Genomic DNA, 21,481 nt, shown 5'->3' on the forward strand with positions numbered 1-21,481 from the left:
CGAAAGGAGGTTCCCAGCAGACACATCCTCCTCTCCTCCCGCCCCTTCCAAGTGCTCCCACCGCTGTAGTACCTCGGGCCCTCCTGGGAGCTCATGTCTTTGCTTTTCTGCTTTTTCATGAGCGTTGATATGGAATTTATAATTCATTTTTTAAAAAAATATTTATTTTTGGCTTTGTTGGGTCTTAGTTGCGGCACGTGGGATCTTTGTTGTGGCATGTGGGATCTTTCGTTGTGGCGCGCGGGCTTCACTTTAGTTGAGGCCTGCGGGCTCCAGGGCACATGGGCTCTGTAGTTGCAACGCGTGGGCTTAGTTGCCCTGCGGCATGTGGGATCTTAGTTCCCCGACCAGCGATCGAACCTGCGTCCCCTGCATTGGAAGGTGGATTCTTAACCACTGGACCACCAGGGAAGTCCCTGTAATTCATTTTTATCCTTGCATCCCATTCGCATGGACTCTGTGCTGTAATAACCCTACCCCCTACCCCCATACCCCGGCATGCCGTGGAAACCTAGGTTGTGAACACATCCTGAATGGGAGCTTTCTTTGGTTGCACCAAGTTCAGTTGATCGCCTGCCCCCCACGCAGGTGATTCTCTTTGCTGTAGGTATTTTTCCACCTCTTGATTCTCCCCTTTGGTTTTCGGGCACTTGCTGCTTCAAAGACTCGTGCTGTTTTTAAAGAAGTGTCGCCCTTCTCCATCGCACTGCCTGGGGGCCTTTACTGCCAGGTGTGGGGCTCGGGATGTGCTCTCCCAGAAATGAGACGCATCCAGGATACAGCCTGTCCCTGGGGACATCCAGGGCCCAGCCCAGCCCAGCAGGGGGGCTGGCTACCTGAGATGGACGGCCAGAGAAGGTCCTTCCCAGGAGGCACCATTTAAGTTGAGGCTTAGAGGATTAGGAGGGAGAAGGAACAGTGAGAAGGAAGAGCCTGTGGGCTGCTCTGAGGCAGGAAGCAGTTGGTATCAGGACTGACCTCACAGGTGTCTGATCTGTGCAGTCACACGGGGCCTCGAGTTCCGAAGGGCCCCGTGCTTGGTTTCGCGCTCTGTTGTTGACTTGAAATGCTTAATAATTTTTGCACAAGGGGCTCTGCATTTTCATTTTGCAGTGGTTCTTGCATGTTACGGGGCCAGTTCTGCTTTGTGTCTTGGAGAAACTAAGGGAAATCTGGAGATAGTCTAAACATTTCCATGTATCTAACTCTGCTGTTTTGTCCACGTGTGTCTATACATTTCACTTGACATTATTGCAGGAGCATTTGCAATGACAAGAGGTATGTATGCTTCAAAAACCTGCGTTTTAGTGCCTGAAGCGGGCACAACTTTGAACCGTGTTTCCCTTGTCGGACATTTCTGTTCTGTTTGTGTTTTTGCAATTTCCGAGTCCTGCTGCCGTGAGAGTGCTGGCTTGGGGCTTGGCCCTGGAGCTAGAAGGATCTGGATCTGGCGTCTGTTGCTGCCATCGATGGGTGCTGTCTGCCCGAACCCTGTGTTGGATCGATTGGTGATGTCTTCTCTGGGAGAGGGAGGGGGATGCAGGCATGGCTGCCATCTCTGCCCACTCCAGGTGTCTGGAGCCAGGCTGCATGTGGACATTTGGGGAAGGAATAGGGATGGACACAACCCCCCAGAAAGGTGGGTCATGCAGTAGTGCCTGCCCCGACGGGGGACCTTGTGCAGCCGCTTCTGTTAAGGGGCCCAGGAGTGGGGTGTGGGCAAAAATGAGGTGTGAATTCTCATAGAAGCCCAGAGTCATGGTCCAGTGAAGTTGCACAGCTGGAGAAGCCTGGAGTTCCAGAAGCGACTTGCCCAGGCTACCCTGGGGTACAGAGAGCTACTGGTCATCTGGCATGGATGGTGCCTGGTGCCTCCCTTCCTTATCTGTGAGATGAGGGTGGGTGCCACGGACCACCCCCTGCCAGGGAAGCTGTGGAGGACCCAGTGCATTAACAGGAGTTGCAAGTGCCTACAAGGTGCCCTGTGAGTAGTGGGTACACAGGATACGGCAGCCATGCCCCCCATTCACACCACTGGCAGCTCATCAGGCCCAAGGGGCTAGGTTTACCTCTGTTGTCCAGGGGTCCTGCCACTCCTGGGGGAGGCCGCATTTCTTTTCCAACCAGAAGAGGCCGAGGCTGTAGGCTCCTTTCGGGTTCCCAGCATCCCAGTAGCTGGAGCCTCTGAGCTCTGGGGACCACTGCCCAGGGTTGAGCCCTTTGAGAGCATTTTGTTCCCTCTGCAGGCATTAACTGCGGGGCGAGGAGGCCTGGGGTGGAGGGCTTCCTGGAGGAGGGGCTGGAAGCTCTGCAGTGGGTGCTGATACCGACACCTACGGCGGGCGGGGGGGTGGGGGTGGGTAGAAACTGGGGGATTAGCAGCAAAGCCTGTCCTTCCTGTCGGAAGCTGGTTCCCAGCCTCCTTCAGGAGGACGGCCAGCCCGCAGATTCCCCGGGATTCAGCTCTGCGGCCACCTTTCCTGGTCTTACCAGAACTGTTGTTGCGCCCCCCCGAGCCGTGAAGGACACTTTTACAAATAACCCAGTTGGAGAATGCCAAGTGCGCGGAAGAAAAACGTTTTTGTTGTCATTCCGAGGGGCTCCTGCTTGGGTGGGGGTCTGCACAGAGGCAGGCGCGGGCTGTCTTTACACTGAGCCTGCGTCCTCCTGCTTTTGCTCCAGCTGCCCTGTCTAGGGTGTTAGGTCAGAAGGAGGGAGGAGCTCACAGAGGGACAGAAGCCATGGGACAGAGCCTTGCTTTGCATGAGAATGTGACTGCTGGGGTCCTGGTTTTTATAAGACTGGTTCCCACCCCACTTGCTTCCCAGTAATGCACTGGTTGGTTCCGGGGGTCAATGGCGGCTCCTGTACCTTCTGCCCTGGACCTGTTTGAAGTTAAAGGGGTCCGGGGCAGCTGGGGTGGGAAAGGGTAAACAATTTTCTAAATGTTTTCGTTGAAGTCGAGAAGAAACCCACAAGCTTCTCAGAGCATTTCAAGGGTTTGCCCCCAAGATGGCTTTCTGGAAATTCGAGGTGGTTCTCAAACACCTCTCCATATTCTTCAGCCAGGCATGAGTGAGAAAGGGGTCCTGTCCCCGAGGGCCTTTCTGTCTGTTTGGACGACAGAGCGAGTCAGAGACGGTTCTGTGAGCGAGGACCTAATGGGGCCTCGGGCCTCAGATGTCACAAAAAGTGACGGCTCCGTGGCAAACTGGGGGCTTTAGGACACGGGTCTCTCACCCTCCGGTTTCTATTCCTTGCCACAAAATATCATGTTAAAGGACAATGTTTGATTAAAAGGCCCAATCCTATCACCTGAGCGCGGTAGCCGCTTTCCTTTCCTCAGGCGGCCTTCTGAGCTGCCAGGCTTCTTCGGCGATGCAGTTCTGCATCCTGGTGGACATAAATTACACGTGGAATGTGGGTTTTGAGTGCTGACGACGTGCAGGGTATCAGATGCGAACGCTGCCTGGAGACAGTGGCTGGTAACACGAGGGTAATGGGAAGAAAATGAGACACTAAATCCTACTGAATGTCACCAGCAGAGCTCTGAGGACCTGGTGCAGACACCTCGCCGGCCGGAAGAGAGCGGTGCCCATGGAGGGCCGCCAGGGTCTTCTGAGGCCCGGTGTGTCCGGTGGGAGGATGGAATTCCGGGGCTGGCCGAGGAGGCCCTGGGATCACTTGGGGATCTCTTCTTGGCTTTGGAATTGGTGAGGTCCAGTGTGCTGGGGGGGGGGGTGGTGAAGAGCCCAGGCCACACAGTGGGGGCTCAGGAACTGGCCCTGGGCTAGAGGAAAGGCCTTCGGGAAAGACAGAAATGGACAAAGCCCGCGCAGGTGTGACTTCCATCCAGAAGGGGCTGTGTCAGAGGCAACAGATATAACATGGCTTTGGTCTGCGGTTGAGAGCCTGCCAAAGATTTTTGGGGTGAAAAGGAAATTCCGTCTCAGGCAAACCCAGAATTGAAGAGTGATTTTCAATCACGTGATGGCTTTCTATGTCCAGTCTTCCTTTTACGATACCTTAACTCACGTCCAGGCTGTGTGATCTTGGGAAATTGACTCAGCCTCTCTGTGCTTCTGTCTCCTCAGATGTAAAAAGGGATGATCGTAGTACCCGATTCATGGGGTTGTTGAGAGGAAGGCCTGGATGCCCCACAAATATGAACTGTGCTTGAATTTGAACTTGAACTAGGAGCCAGGCAGGCAAGATGGCAGGAGAGCAGTTCTTCCCTGGACATTTGGAACCAGAAGTGGACGTGGAGGCCAGCTGGTGCCGAGAGGAGCTGGGAGGGGGCGTGGGGTTTGGGGAGCCCTCCTCACACAGCCGGTGAGGGCACCGGGCACGTGGCTCTCCTTTCTGTGGGATGCAGGCCGGCGTCGGGCTGGAGGGTTTCTGGGTTGGGGGGGGCAGGGACCTGGCTGTGTTGGAATTGCTCGGCCCCTTATGTCACATCCAGGTTCCCCGGCCCCAGCAAATCAGTCTCCACGACAAGGGATAGGGCATGGGAGGTGGAGAGCTGCCTCTGCACTGGACACGAGCCCCAGGCAGCCGCTGGGCAGCGGGTCGGGCCACCCGCACAGCCGGAAACACCTCAGGATTTGAAGCCAGGACGTGACTTGTGGATTCTTGGGGCTCTCATCCCAGGCGTCTGACCTTTTATGCTTCGTGGAGCTGAAGGTGAAGAAGTTTTTGTGACATGTGTGAATCCCATCTTTTCCTGATTTTGAGCAAATGAGAGCCAGCCCTGTGTAGGGGTCATTGCCTTCCCCAAGGAAGGAACTGAGATGGGGTGATGCTCGGACCCCAGAGAATGGGGGCCTGCGACATCCCAGGGACATGTAGGGGTCCCCCGAGAAGCAGAGGATGCAGTGGGGGCAGAATCGCTCGCTGCTGGACGCCGGCAGAGCGGGGAGTCCGTCAGCCCTCCGAGCTGCAGTTTCCTCGCCTGTGACCTGGGGAGATCAGAGGACCTCCCCCTGCTCCGGGTGCGGGGGTGGGGGGGGCGGAACACTCAGGATGGGAGACTCGGGACTCCCTGCCTTTGGCCTGAGGGGCGTCTCATGTCCCACGGCCCTGCGGGTTGGGTAACACCCACTGGCTCTGGGGTGCCGTGTCTCAGGTCCCCAGGGAGGGTCCTGTAGGTTCTGAGACTGGGAAGGATGTCACAGCAAGTGGCCCCTCCTCAGCTCTGGCTCTGCTGGGGGCTGGGTGAGACCTGGGGGGCCGAGTGACTCTTGTCCCCCAGGCGCGAGCGGGCCAGGAGCCCATCCTGGGCCAGGCCGTGCGCCCGCACGCCCTCCAGCCTGAAGCACGGGCCTCCCCGCACCCTCCCTCGCAGCTGCACAGACGGAGGTGCCCAGCTGGCTTTGGTTTTCCCCATGTTTTTCCAATTATGTGGAATGGGCTAAAAACGGCAGCAGCGGGGCCTTCTTTGGGAGTTGCCACCACGTCCGAGGGAGACTCCTGCTGCCCTTGGGCTGGACCTCTGTGGGACCTGCCCTGCTGTTTTGACTTTTGTCCCTGTGTGTTCCTCGTGCCCGGAGGCTTCTGGGCCGTGCGCCCCCCTCCTCCGGGCCTGAGCAACCTGGGCGAGTGACCCGTGGGCCCGTGTCCAGGGCGTGTGGCTTCACCGCCTGGGGGTGGCCAGGCTGTGCTGGGGCGTCATTCTCTCCCCCCGCCCCGGCCTTTCCAGATGAGGCTGCCGTCGGGGCAGGGCGGGAGTTGGGGGCCTGGTGATTTGCAGTCCGCCTGCCGCACCTTGCCAAGAAGGAGTTTTAACAGATGTCCTCGGGGACAGGAAACAAAAAGACGGCGGGGATGTGGCCGGCAGAGGCAGCGGGAGGAACAGAGGCGTCCACTGTCGGGTCTGACGGGCAGACTGACAACTGGGCCCCTCACATCCATCCGTCTGTCCGGGAGGATTAGCCGAGGCTCAGGGCCAAGGAATAAGGGGTGCGTTTGTTCCCAGTCTGGCTGTCTTGTCACTTATCAGGGAAGTAGGTCGAAGGGAAAAGAAAAGAGGCCCTTGTGGCTGAGGCCGCCGCCGCCCGGGCTGTGATTGGCGTCGGCTCTGCAAACAGAAGGCAGCTGCCGCTCTCAGCCATGGACTGTGAATTTTTAACAGCAAGAAAATCAGATTGCACAGTCCCAGGAAATTGTGTAACAAGCTCAAGCACTAACTTTTTTTTTTGTAAGAAATTGAGGTATAACTTGCGGACAATAAAGTGCACAGATTCTAAGTGTACGTTTTGATGAGCTTTGACAGTTGTATACATCAGCCTAACCACCACCCCTCGACAGATACAGAACGTTTCCACCACCCAGAAAATTCCCTGGTGCCCTCGGCAGCTCCCCCGCCCCACGGAGGCAGCCGCTGTCCTGACTTCTATCACCGCGGATTAGTTTTGCCTGTTCCGGAGCGTCACAGAAATGGAGCCACACAGCATGTGTTCTTTTGTGTCTGAGTCTGAAGACTAACTTTTAAACCTAATAAAAGAGGAGAGGGGAGCATGTCATATTCTTAGAAAGAGAAAAGTGTCATCGTGGGGCTGGGGCCCAAGGCAGACGGCGCCTCCTGGGTGTGTCAGCTGTACGGATGCCCGTGTCCACTGGCCGCAGAGTTAGACTGCGGTCACCCCCCTCCCCTACTAGCCCCGTCCCTCCTAGCCTGTCCGACGTGCCCCTTGCTTCTGCAGCTGAGCCCAGCTCCAACCTGGCCCTAGACTGACCCCGGAGCTGAGACGGCTCCCCTCAGCTTTGGAGACAAGTTCTGGGCTCTTAGGGTCCAGGCCCTTGTAGACCCCCCCCAGCTCCCAGGCTGCCCTTCCTGGCTATGTGCCCCTCGTGCCCTCTCTGGCTTTGGTGACAGCTGCAGATTCCCTGTCTGGGTACCACTGACTGTGCCCTTGGGCCTGGGACGACTCTCCAATTCCATGTGCCCTGGGGGCGGTGACCAGAGGCCCCGGGTCTGCTGGGCTGACCCCTGGGGCTCCTTCAGGCCTCTGTTCAGACGCTGCCAGCCCCCCGAGAGGTGTGTCAGGCTCTGTTCCCACCTCCACGAGGAGGGAGGGATGCTGGCTTCCCGTGGGCCGCGCCAGGCCCGGGGAGAGAGCTGGGAAGTCGGCTAGCTGCCTTCAAGAGCTTTTGCTGTGCAAGAGCTGAGGTTCTTTGGTCGTCCTGGGACGGGGAACGACTCCGGCGACTGTGCCACTAGGGGCCTCCCCGTGTCCCTTCCCGGCCACCCCCAGGGACAGGCTTGGGTGGGAGTCGAGACATCTGAGTCTGTCCCGGATCCCGCAGCATGTGGCTGGGACCCTGATGAAATGCAGGATTTTCGTGCCTCGTCGACCTGGGAGTTATCGGACAAGATCGCATCTCTGAAAGTGCCTTATAAGCTGTCAAGTGCAGGGCGCTTGAGTTGGGTTCAACCGTGTAAACCACTGATGCTTGACCACCTTGAGCTAGAGAGGTGGCATTTTCATATGGCTCAGCCCACTCTGTGATTTTGGCCTCCACTGCTGGGCAGGGTGGGCAAGCCCAGTAATAACGTTTCTGTGCTCATTGGTGCTCCTGGGGGCTGGGGGGGGAGGGTGGCGCTGTGTGAGGGAGGGTCTGTGGCTAGCCTGCTTCATAGCCAAGGACAGGCAGAGCTCGCTCAAGGCCATGGAAGAAGGGACAGAGATGGGACCTGAACCCGGGCAGCCTGGCTCAGGGTCTGCCCCAGCCCCTGCCCTGCACCGCCTGGGCCCCGGGGGCGTCCACATGTGGTGCACCAAGGCTGTCTGTGGGACACCTCTGGTCTGCCCTCCGTGTGGACCAGCAAGGCCCCCTGTGTGGGCTCTTTAAAGAACTGAGCCACCTGCCTGAAGAGGTGGGACGCAGACTTCCTCATGCAAGTCACCAGCTGTCTGACAGCCCTCAGCCCGCACTCCTGCCTTTCGGGGGACCAGGCTGCCCACTTCTAATTTGTCCAGCCGGCCACACTTCGTTCAAACGTGTCTCTCTCTCTCTCTCCACCCACCATGGGTACCTGGGTGTGTGTTCAGTGCCGCTGGGAGGGGACGTGCTCTGGGGCGGTGGCCTCGAGCTCCGGGGCTCACCCGCTTTGTCATGGGACCTCCCAGCCTCGCTGGGGGACTTATTCACACCCGAGTCCTACCTGTGAGGACGCAGGCCAGCTTACTCGCTCAGGGTCGCTCAGTGAGGCAGTGGGGCTGGCCTCTGGGGGTCACAGGGCTGGCGCTAACCTGGCTGCTATCCGGCCACCCCTGGACGCAGGGCAGGGGTGACACCGTGCACACAGCCCCAGCTCCAGGCTGGGGTGCCTGTCTGGCTGGTGGTTCCCAGGGGCTGCAGCCTCCCTGAGTGCTGGCCTGGAGGCCGGGGGTGGGCCGTGCGGGGGGACAGCTGCTCGGGCCTCGGGTTTCCAGCGGAGCCGGTGCCCGGCCTGGCCACTTCCTCTGCGCCTTGTGACCCTGCGGCCGCTCGGCGCGGTTTCCTGGGCCTGGGTGCCAGCTTGTGGTCTCAGTGTTTGTCCAACCACTTACCCCCGGGGGGCAGTGGAGAAAATCAATTGCTAAAATACAAAAAGAAACCAGCTGCCTGCCGGCTGTGAAGCTGTTTATGGCCTTAGAAACTGCAGCGTGGAGGGCGGCCTGTGCTGGGCCTGGCTCTGCCCTTGTGGCAGGAGGAAGCTTCTGGGGTTGGTGCGGCCTTGGGGGGACCTTGGGGCGTGAGACTCTGTGTGTGGGGGGCTGGTCCTTCCCGCCGGGGGCCGTGACCTTGGACCTGCAGTTGGTTCAGCGGGGGGTGGAGGTGATGTCCACCCTGCCCGCTGGGTTGGAGGGCGGGGAGGTCAAGGGCCCTGCCTCTTTCATCGGCGTTAATTTGGTCAGTCTATTGCCTGGGATGCGCTGTTACTTTGCCCTTTAGTGAAAAATCCCTTTCCCCACGTTGGGGCTTGGAGGGGCTTAACCGTGAGGCCGTTTCAGGTAGGTTCCCACACTGGGCGACCGCCAGCAGTGTCCTGCTGGGCTGTCTGGGGGACTGTGGGTGCTTCTGCCCCATCCTTTCCTTCTCCTGTTGTTCTGCACCCCCAAACAGCTCAGAACCTGGAGGTCGAATAGATTGCACCCCGTCCCCCCAACCCCGGCCTGTGGCAATTTAATGGAGGGCTAGGGCGCTTCTCCCACCCCCCCACAGGTGGCCTAGTGAGAAAGACCCGGTGGGTCCCCGGAGTCCAGACCCACCTCCCCACCTAGACCGTGCGATCCTCTAAGGACGAATACGTGCACCCCTCTTTTAAAGCCTTGGTTTTTTCTTGTTACAAAGTAACATTTGTGTTCACTGTAGGAAGGAAGACATCCAGAAAAATACTGGAGAGAATAAGATAGCCACCCAGAGACAGCCGCTGTTAACGTCTTGAGGTGCTTCCTGGCCTTTCTCCACGCGCACGTTCGCAGCTCTCTGCGTGACTTGTATTGTAGGTGCAGCATCACGGCTGACTTTCCTGCTTGTCATGTCACGAGCTTTTCCTGCCTCTGCCCTTCTCCAGAGTGTGCTGTCTGGGGTGTGTGTAACGGCTGACCTGGACCCCCAGCCCCTTCATTTATGTAATGCTTTCCTTCTGTGGGATCTTGAGATCGTTTACAGGTTCTTTCCCTCGGGTGTGTGGGTTTCGCTGTTTTCACCAAGCCTCAGTGACCCTCTGTGACCAGGAATCCATGTGCATTTCTAGCTGCTGCTTTGGGCTGGCTTCTCAGAGGGGAAGTTGCCGGGTCAGAGGGTCCCTGAGCCACATTGCCATCCAGGAAACGTGTGCCCGGGACAGTCCCCTGGGAGGTTGGGGGGACGTGCTACCCCCCCCCCAACAGAGCGTTAACCCGTCTTGCAACCGAGCTGGTAGCCACTGGCCTCCTGCTTCTACTTGCAAATTACGGAGAAGTTACCCATTCTTCGTGTTTATTGGTTGTGTTTTTTTTCTTCTGTTAATTTGTGTTTATGGTCTTTGCCTGTTTATTGTTGGGGTCTGGGTAGTTTTCTTGTTGATTTATATGCCTTTTACCTTTCTTTAAAATACTTAACAGACTTTGTTTTTTAGAGTAGTTTTCAGTTTACAGGACAGTGGAGTGGAGAGCACTGAGAGCCCCTCTGTACCTGCTCTCCCTCCTGACGCAGTTTCCCTTAGGATTAGAATTGATTTCTGATATTGTAAAAGTCACACGTATTTCCCATGCAGGGGTTGACACACCGCCACCCACGGGCCAGATTGCTCGCTGCCTGTTTTGGGGCAGCCGCGGGCTAAGTTTCGTTCTTATATTTTTACATGGTTGAAAGAACATCACGAGAAGAGTGTTTTGTGACCTGAGAAAATGAGAGGACCTTCAGATGTCAGTGTCCACGGAGGACATTTTCTTTGCACACCTTTGCTGACCCGTCGTCTGTGGCAGCTTTCAAGCGGCTGCGGTGGAGCCGAGGGGTTGAGAGAAGTGGCCGTGGCCTTGCAGAGCCTGGAGGGTCTGCCACCTGGCCCTTGACAGAAAGCACACAGAGCCCTGCTGGAGACCGGAAGGCCGGCTGGAATGGTCCAGAGATAGCACTGCGGGTGTTCACCTGGGCTTCCTGCTGGCCTCTGTTCCAGGTGGCTCTCTGTGTGTCTTGTGGCTGGGCTCCTGCTACAAGCACGAGCTTCCATTTGCACGAGCCTTCCTTGCAGACAGCGGTGGGCTCAGAGCTGCCCCGGCGTCCTGCGGGCAGAAGGTATTCAGGGAAGAGTCGTGGCCTGCGGGACCACTCAAACCCTTGGGGGGCACCTAGCCTCTGAACTCAGACCAGACCCCACGGGGAGGCGGCGGTCGATGGTCAGCCCCACTCCTGCCCACAGGGCTGCAGAGCGGCCCCTGTGCCCTCCGGCCTCCACGCTGCTGCCCATGCCAACCCTTCTGTCTGGAGTTCCTGCCCTTGAACCCATCCTTCTATGGAGACTGTCCCCTTACCCTCTGTTCCGCACCTGTTGGGAGCTGAATCGTGCGTGTGTCCCCCCCACCCCCGCCAAATACACACAGTGAAATCCCCACCCCGGAGCCTGTGGATGTGACCTAACTTGGAGGTAGCGTCTTTGCAGTTGTAACCAAGTTAAGATGAGGTCATGCTGGACTGGGATGGGCCCTAAACCCAGTGACTGGTCATCTCATAAGAGGGAGATTCAGACACAGACACACAGGGGAGGAGGTCACGTAAAGATGGAGGCAGAGATTGGAGGGATCTAGCCACAAACCAAGGAACATCAGGGATCGCTGGCAACCATCAGAAGCCGGGAGGAGCGAAGAAGGATGCTCCCCAGAGCCTTCCACGAGAGCGCGGCCCTGCCAGCACCTTGGGTTTTGACTTCTACCTCCAGGACTGTGAGAGAATCAGTCTCTGCTGATCCGAGCCACCCGGTTGGTGGGGATGTTACAGCAGCCCTTCTCTGTGTCCCCTCGTTTGCGCGATCCCGGGCCTGGCACAGGGACGGTGCCCCAGAACGGACGGTGGCTTGGTCTGAATGGATGTTGGCAGGGAGGGAGGCTGTTGAGCTGGACGTGTCCGTGGCATTGGGCCCTCTGTCCAGTCTGCTTTTCTGTTTTGAGGTGAACATACTGCCAGGAAGGCAGTGCCCTGGCCTGGCCTGTGCCCCGTGCCCTGCGCTTGGCTCCGAGGCACGGATGCCCCCGCTCTTTCCCGCCTGCGTGCAGGGGGAGGGGCAGAGGTCAGGAGCCTGCCCAGACGAGGCTCCAGGGACCTCTGCGCAGCCAGGAGGGAAGGTTTCACTTTCTCTGGCAGCTCTGTGGGGCAGGCTGTTTGTTTAAACAACCCCAGAGGAAACCATTTGGCCAAACTGTTAGTTTCTAAACAGTTTACTTCCCTGGTGTTTAAACGAACTCCTCCCCAGGCTCTGTGTCTGGTCCCAGGGAGGGGGTTGGCCTCTCTTCTTCCGGGCCCCGGCACAGCGCCCTGCGCCCACCCCAGGGGGCCCGAAGCAGGCTGCCGCTCACACCTCCCTACAAACGACCCTGGAGGTTGCCCTGATGAGCATCTGTCAAGGAAGGGGCCCAGGCCCGTGGTCCTCTCTTCACAGCTGCCCCCGCTGGCCTGGCCCTGGATGGCGTGCCCCACGCCTCTGTGCTGGGCACCGCCTGCTCAGACCTTCAGGCAGACGGGCCGGGCCGCCGCTCTTTCCTGGGGGTCCTGTTCTCTGCATTTTTCTCGGCAAAACTCAAGTAAAAACCTCAAAGGCTCTGCAGCCCAAGGGTGTCGGAGACACCTCCCCCGCCCCAGCCTTGGAGTCAATTAACACCTACAGATTTATCCCAGAGTTTAATTACCGCCTCAGCCACAGAGACTTAATCCTGAGGAATGCTGGAAATGGGGTTCCCTGATGGCGGGGTGTGCTTGAGGCTTTGTGCTGACCTGGTTACCAGGGGGCTGGCGCCAGGCACACTTCGCCCCTGGTGGCTCTGTGCCCACGGGGACAGGCTGCTGGAATCTGCTGCATGGTCACAGCCACATGGAGCCCAGAGGCTCTTGCAGCTGGAGGCCAGTCTCCCGCCACCAGTCTCAGCCGGCCCCCTTCACAGGTGCCCGTGACCCCAGCTTTCCTTCCCAGCACTGATTCGTTAATGGTCTTGCTCACTGAAGGTCTCTGCCTTGTGACCCCAGGAGCACCGTGGGGGCAATTCCCGCATCTTTTGTGTCCACCCCGAGCCCCAGCACCTGGTCCGGGACCTGGCCTAGTGTAGCTGCCCACAAAGAGACCGGGGGGGTGAGCGAGCCTGCTGGGCCAGCGCATCGATCTTGGGCTTCCTGCGTGTACCAGCTCCGGGGATTGAAGTGTTTCGTGGTACCTTGCTGCCGTGTGTCCTTGGGCGGGGAGCTTAACCTCTCTCTGCATCGGGTTCCTCCTCAGGAAAATGGGGCGTGATCACACCTCAGAGATTGGTGTGAGGACTGTGCTATTTCAGGTGATTGTGTCTGGAGGATCATGGGAACAGGGACGGGTGAAACAGGCTGGAAATATGTTTGGCGACCAAGCGTCTGGTTCCATCGGGACCCAGCATTTTCTGGGGAGCTCCCTCCCCCAGCCTCCATGGTGGCAGATTAAGGCAGAGCCCTCCGTAGAGTTTGGTTTATGGTCCCCTTGATGTCAGAGCTAAATGGGGACGCAGACACCATCAGGTTGGGCTGATTCTTCACTATAAATGAAGAAACTAAGGCCCAGAGAGGGTTAGGGACCTGCTCAGCATCACACAGCAGGGGCAGGGCCAGGAGGTTTCTGCCCTGAATTCTCCCTGCTTGTCCTAGGATGTTAGCACCTGTTCTGGGCATGGCCCTGTGCTGGGGGCTGCAGAGCGCAGAGGGGCAATGTGCCAGAATCCCTGTGAGCCAGTAAGGGCGGTGCGCAAGCAGAGGGGCAGGAGGCATGTATGTGTGGTCAGTCCATCCACTTGGAGGGGAGGGAGGAGCAGCTTCCTGGAGGAGGAGGAGGCCTGCGACCTGGCCCTCGAAAAACGGGTCTGATGTCACTAGAGCATTTTGGGAATGGAGCCCGGCAGAAGACGATCGGTTGAAATGCAGAATTCCCCTCCCCTCCCTCCAGCACATACCAAACCAGAACTTGCATGGACACCTCTAACGAAATCTGAGTTTGGATCTGGGACGTTTCCGACGTAGCCGGGCACCTTGGGCACCTCCCTTTCCCCCCCATCTGCCCCAGTTTCCCCAGCGCTGGGCTCGTGAAGCCATGCTGTCCGTGCGCGCCCTCTAGCGGGAGGATCGGGTTATGAACTCTGGGCCTCAGAGCAGCACAGTCCGGATGGGGTTCCTGCCCTTAATTGAAGTGCAGGGCAGGGGGCCCCAGAACCCCTGTAAAATGCTGGGTTCTGAGGGCTCCACCCCTGTGACAAAAAGCCGGTCAGTTGCTCGAGAGCTGTGGCTGGACCAGGCATGAGGAGACCAGGCAGTCGGCTGCAGAGCCCAGGCCTGGGGGCCTCGGCATAAGGAGGATGCTGGGCTGCCCCCATCCCTCACAGCTGTGTAACTTCAGGTGGGTCCTTCCCCATTCTGCGCCTTTCATCAAACCAGGCAAGTGGCCCCCGGGTGCCAGAGGTGTCTGTGAGCCTAATCTTCCTGCTTCAAGGAAGCAGGAGTCTGAAGACCAGAAAGGTCCAGAATGAGTGCGTGGACTGTGACCCAGCTCTGGGGGAGGGGCCACACCCTGACCCCAGCAGCCTCCGGAGGTGTCCGAGTCACGGCTGGCCAGCACCCCTGGGGTCCCTGAGTCCATGTGAGGCTCCAGGTAGTAGCACGTGAGGCTACTTCTGCTGGGAGTTCTGATGAGTCCAGGGAGGATCCAGGGCAGAGTCAGATGTGTTTTGTTTACGGCAAGTTATGCTCAGAGACCAAGACTGTCTTTGCCAATAATTTATCTAACACAGGTTCACTGTGGGAATTAGGATTTATAATATTAATAATAATAGTTCACAAGCCAATACCATATGGGATAATGTCTCTTAATAAGTCAATAAAGAAATAATATACTCCAAACCAATTACATTATTGTTCCAGGCAAAGGGAAAGTGAAGGATGTCAAGTCCAAATGTAGTTGAGGTGTAGCTTTCTACGAGTTGGCTCTCCGTAGTCAGTCCGTCCAACTAAAAGCTGGGTGTTGGGCTTCCCTGGTGGCGCAGTGGTTGAGAGTCCGCCTGCCATTGCAGGGACACAGGTTCATGCCCCGGTCCGGGAAGATACCACATGCTGCGAAGCGGCTGGGCCCGTGAGCCATGGCCACTGAGCCTGCGCGTCCGGAGCCTGTGCTCCGCAACGGGAGAGGCCACAACAGTGAGAGGCCCGCGTACCACAAAAAAAAAAAAAAAAAAAAAAAGCTGGGTGTTGGCTGCCAGCTCAGGTCCCTTGCTGCCGGGGCACGTCGCTAGCAGGTGACAGCACTGGTGACGGCGGGCCAGGTGGGCTGCTCTGAAGGTCGTCACTCCAGGGGCCCTTCCGTGGCTGTACCGCTGCCTACGAGGAGGCGCCTCACCAGGGCAGGAACAGCTGTCTTCTCTCTTCCTGAGGCTGTTGTGCGCTCTCACAGCACCACCGACCAGGAGTGGCCTGTCCATGGCAGGAGCTCAGCCAGGAGTCGCCTTGCCCAGTCCTCACAGACCCTTGGTATTTAAAGCCTCCATGTCCATTGCGTCATTGTCCTTACGGAGAAGCCCCAGTGGAGCCCGTCGCCAGCTGAGTGTATCGACAAGGACATGTCGATGACGTCACCCTGGCACAGCTTCCTCCACGTAAACAGATTCACCTTTAGATAAAAACAACTTCACTTAAGTCGTAAACAAGCAGATTGGAAATCACAACAAACCAACACACAACAGTACGCAATACTGCTGGGGGGACAAAGGGGGAGATGGGGCGCCTGCCCCCAGGGCGCTCACCCCTGTGGGTGAGACGGCCACCTGGGAGCCATGGACCTGTGATGACGTGTATGGTCATGGGACCCGAAGCTGCCTTGCCGGATGGGCGTGGGGAGGCAGGGTGGGCTTCAGGGAAGAGGTGGCATTTGAGTCCAGTTGGGGCTTTGAGGAGTATGGTGGGCGAGTGGGGCCTGGAGCCCAGGGCCCAGGCGGGACTGGTAGTTGGGGCTGGTTTGTGGCCAGGAGAGGGGCTTGCAGGGGAGAAGGGGGACTGAGTGTGAGGCAGCTCTTACACAGTGATTGAAGCCAGACGACCGTGTGGCTTTTGGCTGGCTGCTTAACCTCTCTGTGCCTCCACTGTCTCATCTGTGAGATGATGATACAAATAGCGCCAGCCTCACGGATCTCTCTGAGGATGAACTAGTGGCTGTGTAGGAAGATCTCGGCGAACATCACCTAACATTACTTGTCCTTGCCAGGAAGCCCCGGGGACCTGGCTGAGCCCCTCTCCTGCCACGCCCACTGCAGGCCCGGTCTCCTGTCCTGCCGCCGGCCTCTGACCGCACTGCTCGTGTGTCCACAGGGGCCGAGGAGGTGCTGCTACTGGCCCGGCGGACGGACCTGCGGAGGATCTCGCTGGACACGCCGGACTTCACAGACATCGTGCTGCAGGTGGACGACATCCGGCATGCCATCGCCATCGACTACGACCCGCTGGAGGGCTACGTGTACTGGACGGACGACGAGGTGCGTGCCATCCGCAGGGCGTACCTGGACGGGTCGGGGGCCCAGACGCTGGTCAACACCGAGATCAACGACCCCGACGGCATTGCAGTCGACTGGGTGGCCCGCAACCTCTATTGGACGGACACGGGCACCGACCGCATCGAGGTGACGCGCCTCAACGGCACCTCCCGCAAGATCCTGGTGTCCGAGGACCTGGACGAGCCCCGCGCCATCGTGCTGCACCCCGTGATGGGGTAAGGCTGGGGGCGGGCGTGGGAGCCAGGCTGCGGGGGGCCGGTGGTCCTGGGGCTTTCTTCCCACGTCAGGATGAAGCAGATGGCTGGGCCCTGCTCCCAGAGTCCTGGTTCAGGAGAACTGGCCTTTCTAACAAGCTCCCAGGTGATGGGCTGATCTGGGGACCAGACTTTGAGAAGCTCTGACACAGAACTTGGTTACCTTTATAGAAAACCCTGGAGACCTTGGGTAAGTCATTTCTCCCCCTGGGCTTCAATCTCCTCACCTGTGAGATGGAGCCCTCCACTGGGGTGATTTCTGGTTTAATAATGGTAACGAGTGGTGGCCACTGCAACAGTTACTGCACACGTGCCAGATCTCTGCCAGGCACGTTCCACGTAGCCAGCACATTTTTCTCCTCCTCTCGCCCCGTGGGGTAGGTACAGTTGTACGGAGGAGGAAGCTGAAGCCCAGAGAGGTTAAGTGACTTGCCCAAGGTCACACAGCTGGGAGGTGGGGATTGGACCTAACAGTCTGGTTCCAACTTTGCAATTTAGGATTCTGTGAATCTGGTCAATCAGTGTAGGAGCCTTTCTGAGACCCTCAGCTGCTCAGAGGGTAGCAGCTGAGTGCCTTCCTGGGACCTCATGACCAAGAACACGAAACTGGCAGGCCCCAAGAGGGGAGGAGTGCTGGGACCTCTTGGGGGCTGGGGCTGCAGGGGAAGCCCCCCGCCCTCAGTGAGGGATGTGGGCCCACGTCCTGGGGATGGCCTGGAGGGGCTGGGAGGGCAGCCCTGGAAGGCAGCTGGTCCCGGGAAGGTCCCTGGGGGGTGACTGAGCTGCATTGACTGTAACTGTGCCCACGAGGCACGTGCCCCATCGGAGTGCCCACAAGGCATCAGGTGCTTCTCCCATTGCCCCAGGGCTGAGGCTCAGTGTGAGGCGACCCCGCAAGGTGCCTGCTGTGTGTGGGGGGCAGGGGTTGCAGCCCCTCTGCCCAGGGAGCCTGTACTCTGGTCCCCGCCCCGGGGCTTTCAGACGTGCTCTTGCTGTGGAGCCGCCTCTGTCTATAGAAGCCCAGCGGCACAGCCCTCGGAGGCGGGTCACGGGGCTGTGGCTGGACAGGCCCAGGGCTCGAGCAGCACCGCGGAGCCTGGGGGGGAGTGGACAGACAGAGGCTGCTCTGTGTGCTGTCGAGGGGCAGGGCCGTCCCCCTGGGAGGGGGGGTGGGGGTGAGAAGCGGGCCCCCGGGGTCTGAGGGCCAGGCAGGCAGGAGCTCGTGGCCAGCTCCCGTGTCGGGATGCGGGCTCTGGGTTCGGGAGATGGGGACCTGCTCCCACTCTGCCACCGATGAACTCTGTCAAGTCACCCCCCTCTGTGGGCATTACCTGTGAAGTGGGGGTGGGGTCCCCCCTGGCCTCGAGTGTGAGGACCTCAGGAAACGGGGTCGGGTCAAGTATAAGATCACAGGGTTCAGGGGCGGGAGAGGAGAGGCCGCCAGCCCGGAAGGGCGCTGTGCTCAGGGCCCAGCTCTGGCCGCTTTCTCTGGGCTGAGCCCCCCCACCCCGGAGGGCCCCCAGCGCCCCACGGGATGTCGCTTTGCTTCTCGGGGCCGCAGAGAGCGCGTTGCCTGCTTTGCTTTGCACGTGGGAGCCCTTCAGCTACTCGAAGGAGGTTCCACTCTGCCTCTTCCTCCCCCTGGGAGCTCAGCCCCTCCCTCCCCGGGGTCCCTTGACAGGGCGTCTGCTGTTTTGAGTCCTAGCGCCCCGTGTAGTTAAGCCCTTGCTGTCCCCGTGGAGCCCCTGGTCCTGCACACGGGCTCGGGCGTGGTGGGTGGGTGGGTGCTGTTCTCAGTCCTAGGGGTGCAGCCTGGATGGGACAGATGGGCAATGTCACGGACATGTACTTCTTCTCCAGCCTCATGTACTGGACAGACTGGGGGGAGAACCCCAAAATCGAGTGTGCCAACCTGGACGGGCAGGAGCGGCGCGTCCTGGTCAACACCTCCCTGGGCTGGCCCAATGGCTTGGCTCTGGACCTACAGGAGGGGAAGCTGTACTGGGGAGATGCCAAGACGGACAAAATCGAGGTGAGTCATCCTCGTTGGTCCACGGAGCTGCTCAGCGCAAGTGGAGGCGCAGTGCTGCAGCCGTCGAGCCCTGATCTTTATGCAGAGGCTGGCCTGGCCGCCCCTGCAGCCCGTCATACGTGTCAGGTGGGCAGCAGATAGATGCCTGTGCTATGCTATTTGGCCAAATAGAATCCTTGAAGAAATAACTTACTGTGATGTGTTTCTGACGTACGGAAGGTATGTAGCTGAGTTAACAGCACCATAGGGTGTATGTGGTTATGTAAGAGGTTATCACCGGGGACTTCCCTGGCGGTACAGTGGTTAAGACTCCGCCCTTCCACTGCAGGGGGCGCAGGTTCAGTCCCTGGTCAGGGAACTAAGACTCTGCATGCTGCGCGGTGTAGCCAAAAAAAAAAAAAAAAAAGATGTTATTAAGGGGGAAACCGGGACAGGGTACGCAGGAACCCTCTGAACTCCGTGTGCAACTTCCTGTTTCAAAATACAAAGTCATAATAAAAGAAAGAAAGAACACATACCCACCACCCAGCCTAAGAAGTGAAACATAATGTAGCTGATGCCAGAGGGGACCACTCTCCTAAGTTTGACGATTCGTTCCCGAGCATTAAAAGACATTTACTATGTGGACGTCACGCGGAACAGCACGCAGTCTTGTGTGATCTTACATGATTAAAGTGGTGCTCTGTACGCGTTCTTTAGCATCTTGCGTTTTGCTCAGGGGTGCGTTGTTTGCGGTGCTCTTGACCATACGGTAGTTAAATTGGTCCCTGACGTTGGTGCCTCTCCTCGGCTGGATGCCTCCCTCGCTTCCGGTAGCTTCTGGATAATCCTCGTCAGCTCTGGTCACATCACTGCTCGTTGATATCACCACCTGGGGGTCACCTTCGCTCTTCTCACGGCTCCATGGGGAGACCCCCACCAGGCAGCTTGCAGGGGGAAGGCGGGAGCGAGACTATGACCGTGCGTCTGTGTCGCGGGGTTTCAAGCCACGCTTCTGAGCAGGAACGCGAAGGGGACTTGGGGCTGGGCAGATCCCTCTCCCACGCAAACCCAAGGAGCTGCAGTTGGCACCATTTCCTGTTGGAGTTCCCTATGAACTGTCACTTTTGAAAGGATCTTGTTTGAAGACACTTGTCTCTCTAGCCTCTGAGCCTGAAGGCGAGACCCCTGTTTCCTGCGGCGTGGCCACGCCCACCGTGTCCGTAGCCACGCCCACCCCGGGAGTGGGTTGGGGATGCACGTGTCCAGCTGACACTGCCAGACGCGCTACAGGCATCGCTCGGTTTACTCCCACAGCAGTGGGTTGGTTGGGGTGGGTTTTTTTGGTAAAATAAACATAAAATTGACCATTTTAACCATTTTAAAGTGTACAACTCAGTGGCATCTAGTACATTCACAGTGGTGTCCAACCATCAGCACTCTCTAGTTCAGGAACATTTTCATCACCCAAACCCCATAACCTGTTAAGCAGTTGGCCCCCAGTCTCCGCTCTTCACCCCTCTGCCCTGGCAACCACTAATCTCCCGTCTGTCTCTATGGCTTTGCCTGCTCTGGACATTTCATGTGAGTGGAATCATCCGATCAGTGGTCTTTTGTGTCTGGCCTCACGCAGCAGAATGTTTGCAGGGTTCATCCATGTGGCAGCGTGTGTCAGTACTTCATTCCTTCTCCATTGTATGGAGAGACCACATTTTGTTCATCCGTTCATCTGTTGGTGGACATGTGGGTTGTTTCCACCTTTGGGGGATTGTGCATAATACTGTTATGAGCATTTGTCTACAAGTTTTTATTTGAGCATCTGTTTCTAATTCTTTGGGGCACGTACCTAGGAGTGGAATTGCTGGGGCATATGCTAGGTTTATCTTTAACTTACCGAGGAACCGTCAGGCTGTCTTCCACAGTCTGCACCATTCTACATTCTCACTAGCAGTGTGCGAGTGCTCTGATGTCAACATATCCTCACTGACACTTGTAAAATTCTCCTATTATCACGGCCAATTCCACGGGTGTGCTGTGGTGTCTGGTGGTTTTGATTTGCATTTTCCTGAGGACGAGTGATGTTGAGCATCTTTCCATGTGCCTGTCCCACAATAGTCTTTTGAGGTATGTGGCATCGTCCCCACGTGTGGATGAGGCACTGAGGCCCAGGGGACAGTAACCTGCTCAGGGTCATGCAGCAAGTAGGTGCTTTTTGATTTTCTGCTTTCAGAGTCAATCCACAGACAGAGCCTGAAGCGTCAGGCTACTGTACGCAATATAAACGTTACCTGCCGTGGTTATGGAACAGTGGGATGGACCAAAGTTAGGAGCGGACAGGTGGGGAAGAGCTTCGGGGTAACCAACAGAGGCCCTAAAACGCTGACATCGTGGTAACAGGAGGATGGGGGAGGGGCGTGGCATAAGTGACAAAGTTGTTGCCGGCAGAGTACGCGGTGGCTGGTACGGACGAACCGGGAACATGCGCCACAGGCGTATCACCTGTTGATTTGGAGCCAATCACCAGGAGGCCCCAAAAGAGAGACAGAGGAATGGGAAGTGTTTGGGATTCTTTAATCCAACAAACTTGGGAAACGTGCGGAGGCTTTCCTGCCTCACTTCTCTCTTTGGAGCCTCTAATACACTTTAATAAGCAGACCTCCCACGGGGCACTAAACTGCGTAAGTGTTCTCCAACTACACGATCTACGGCCCCCTTTCTTTCCGTGCTGCGGCTCCGGTGGCACACACTTTGGGAACGCTGACCTAGGCCGCCTGCCCACACGTCCAGAGCTGACCCCGGCTTCGGGGTTAGTGCTGGACTCTCCCTCCGCCCCTGCCGCAGGGAAGCCACGGACATGGACGGACATAGAGGTGGTTCTCCGTGTGAACTCCAAGGGTGGGAAGCGCCCCGATGAATCGCAGGTGCATTAGGTCATGGCAGCTTCTTGGAGTCAAGCCCGGAGCCCAGGGCAGACCCTTCCGGCATTCTTT

General features: G+C 58.0%; 1 protein-coding gene across 14 annotated transcripts in view; it reads left to right on the top strand.

The window, feature by feature from the left end:
- Positions 1-21,481, top strand: part of LRP5 (LDL receptor related protein 5) — a 108,762-nt gene that overhangs the window by 40,554 nt on the left and 46,727 nt on the right. For all 14 annotated transcript variants that reach the window (XR_012333630.1, XR_012333631.1, XR_012333632.1 and 11 more), the window contains exons 6-7: positions 16,045-16,441; positions 18,341-18,512. Coding sequence is in view for 10 of the 14 variants with exons in the window: in XM_033861310.2 (XP_033717201.1) it covers positions 16,045-16,441; positions 18,341-18,512 (569 nt within the window). In the remaining 4 variants the exon portion in view is untranslated. The remainder of the gene's footprint in view (positions 1-16,044; positions 16,442-18,340; positions 18,513-21,481) is intronic.

This window comes from Tursiops truncatus, chromosome 8 (genome assembly GCF_011762595.2).
Source record: "Tursiops truncatus isolate mTurTru1 chromosome 8, mTurTru1.mat.Y, whole genome shotgun sequence".
Classification (NCBI taxonomy): Eukaryota; Metazoa; Chordata; class Mammalia; order Artiodactyla; family Delphinidae; genus Tursiops; species Tursiops truncatus.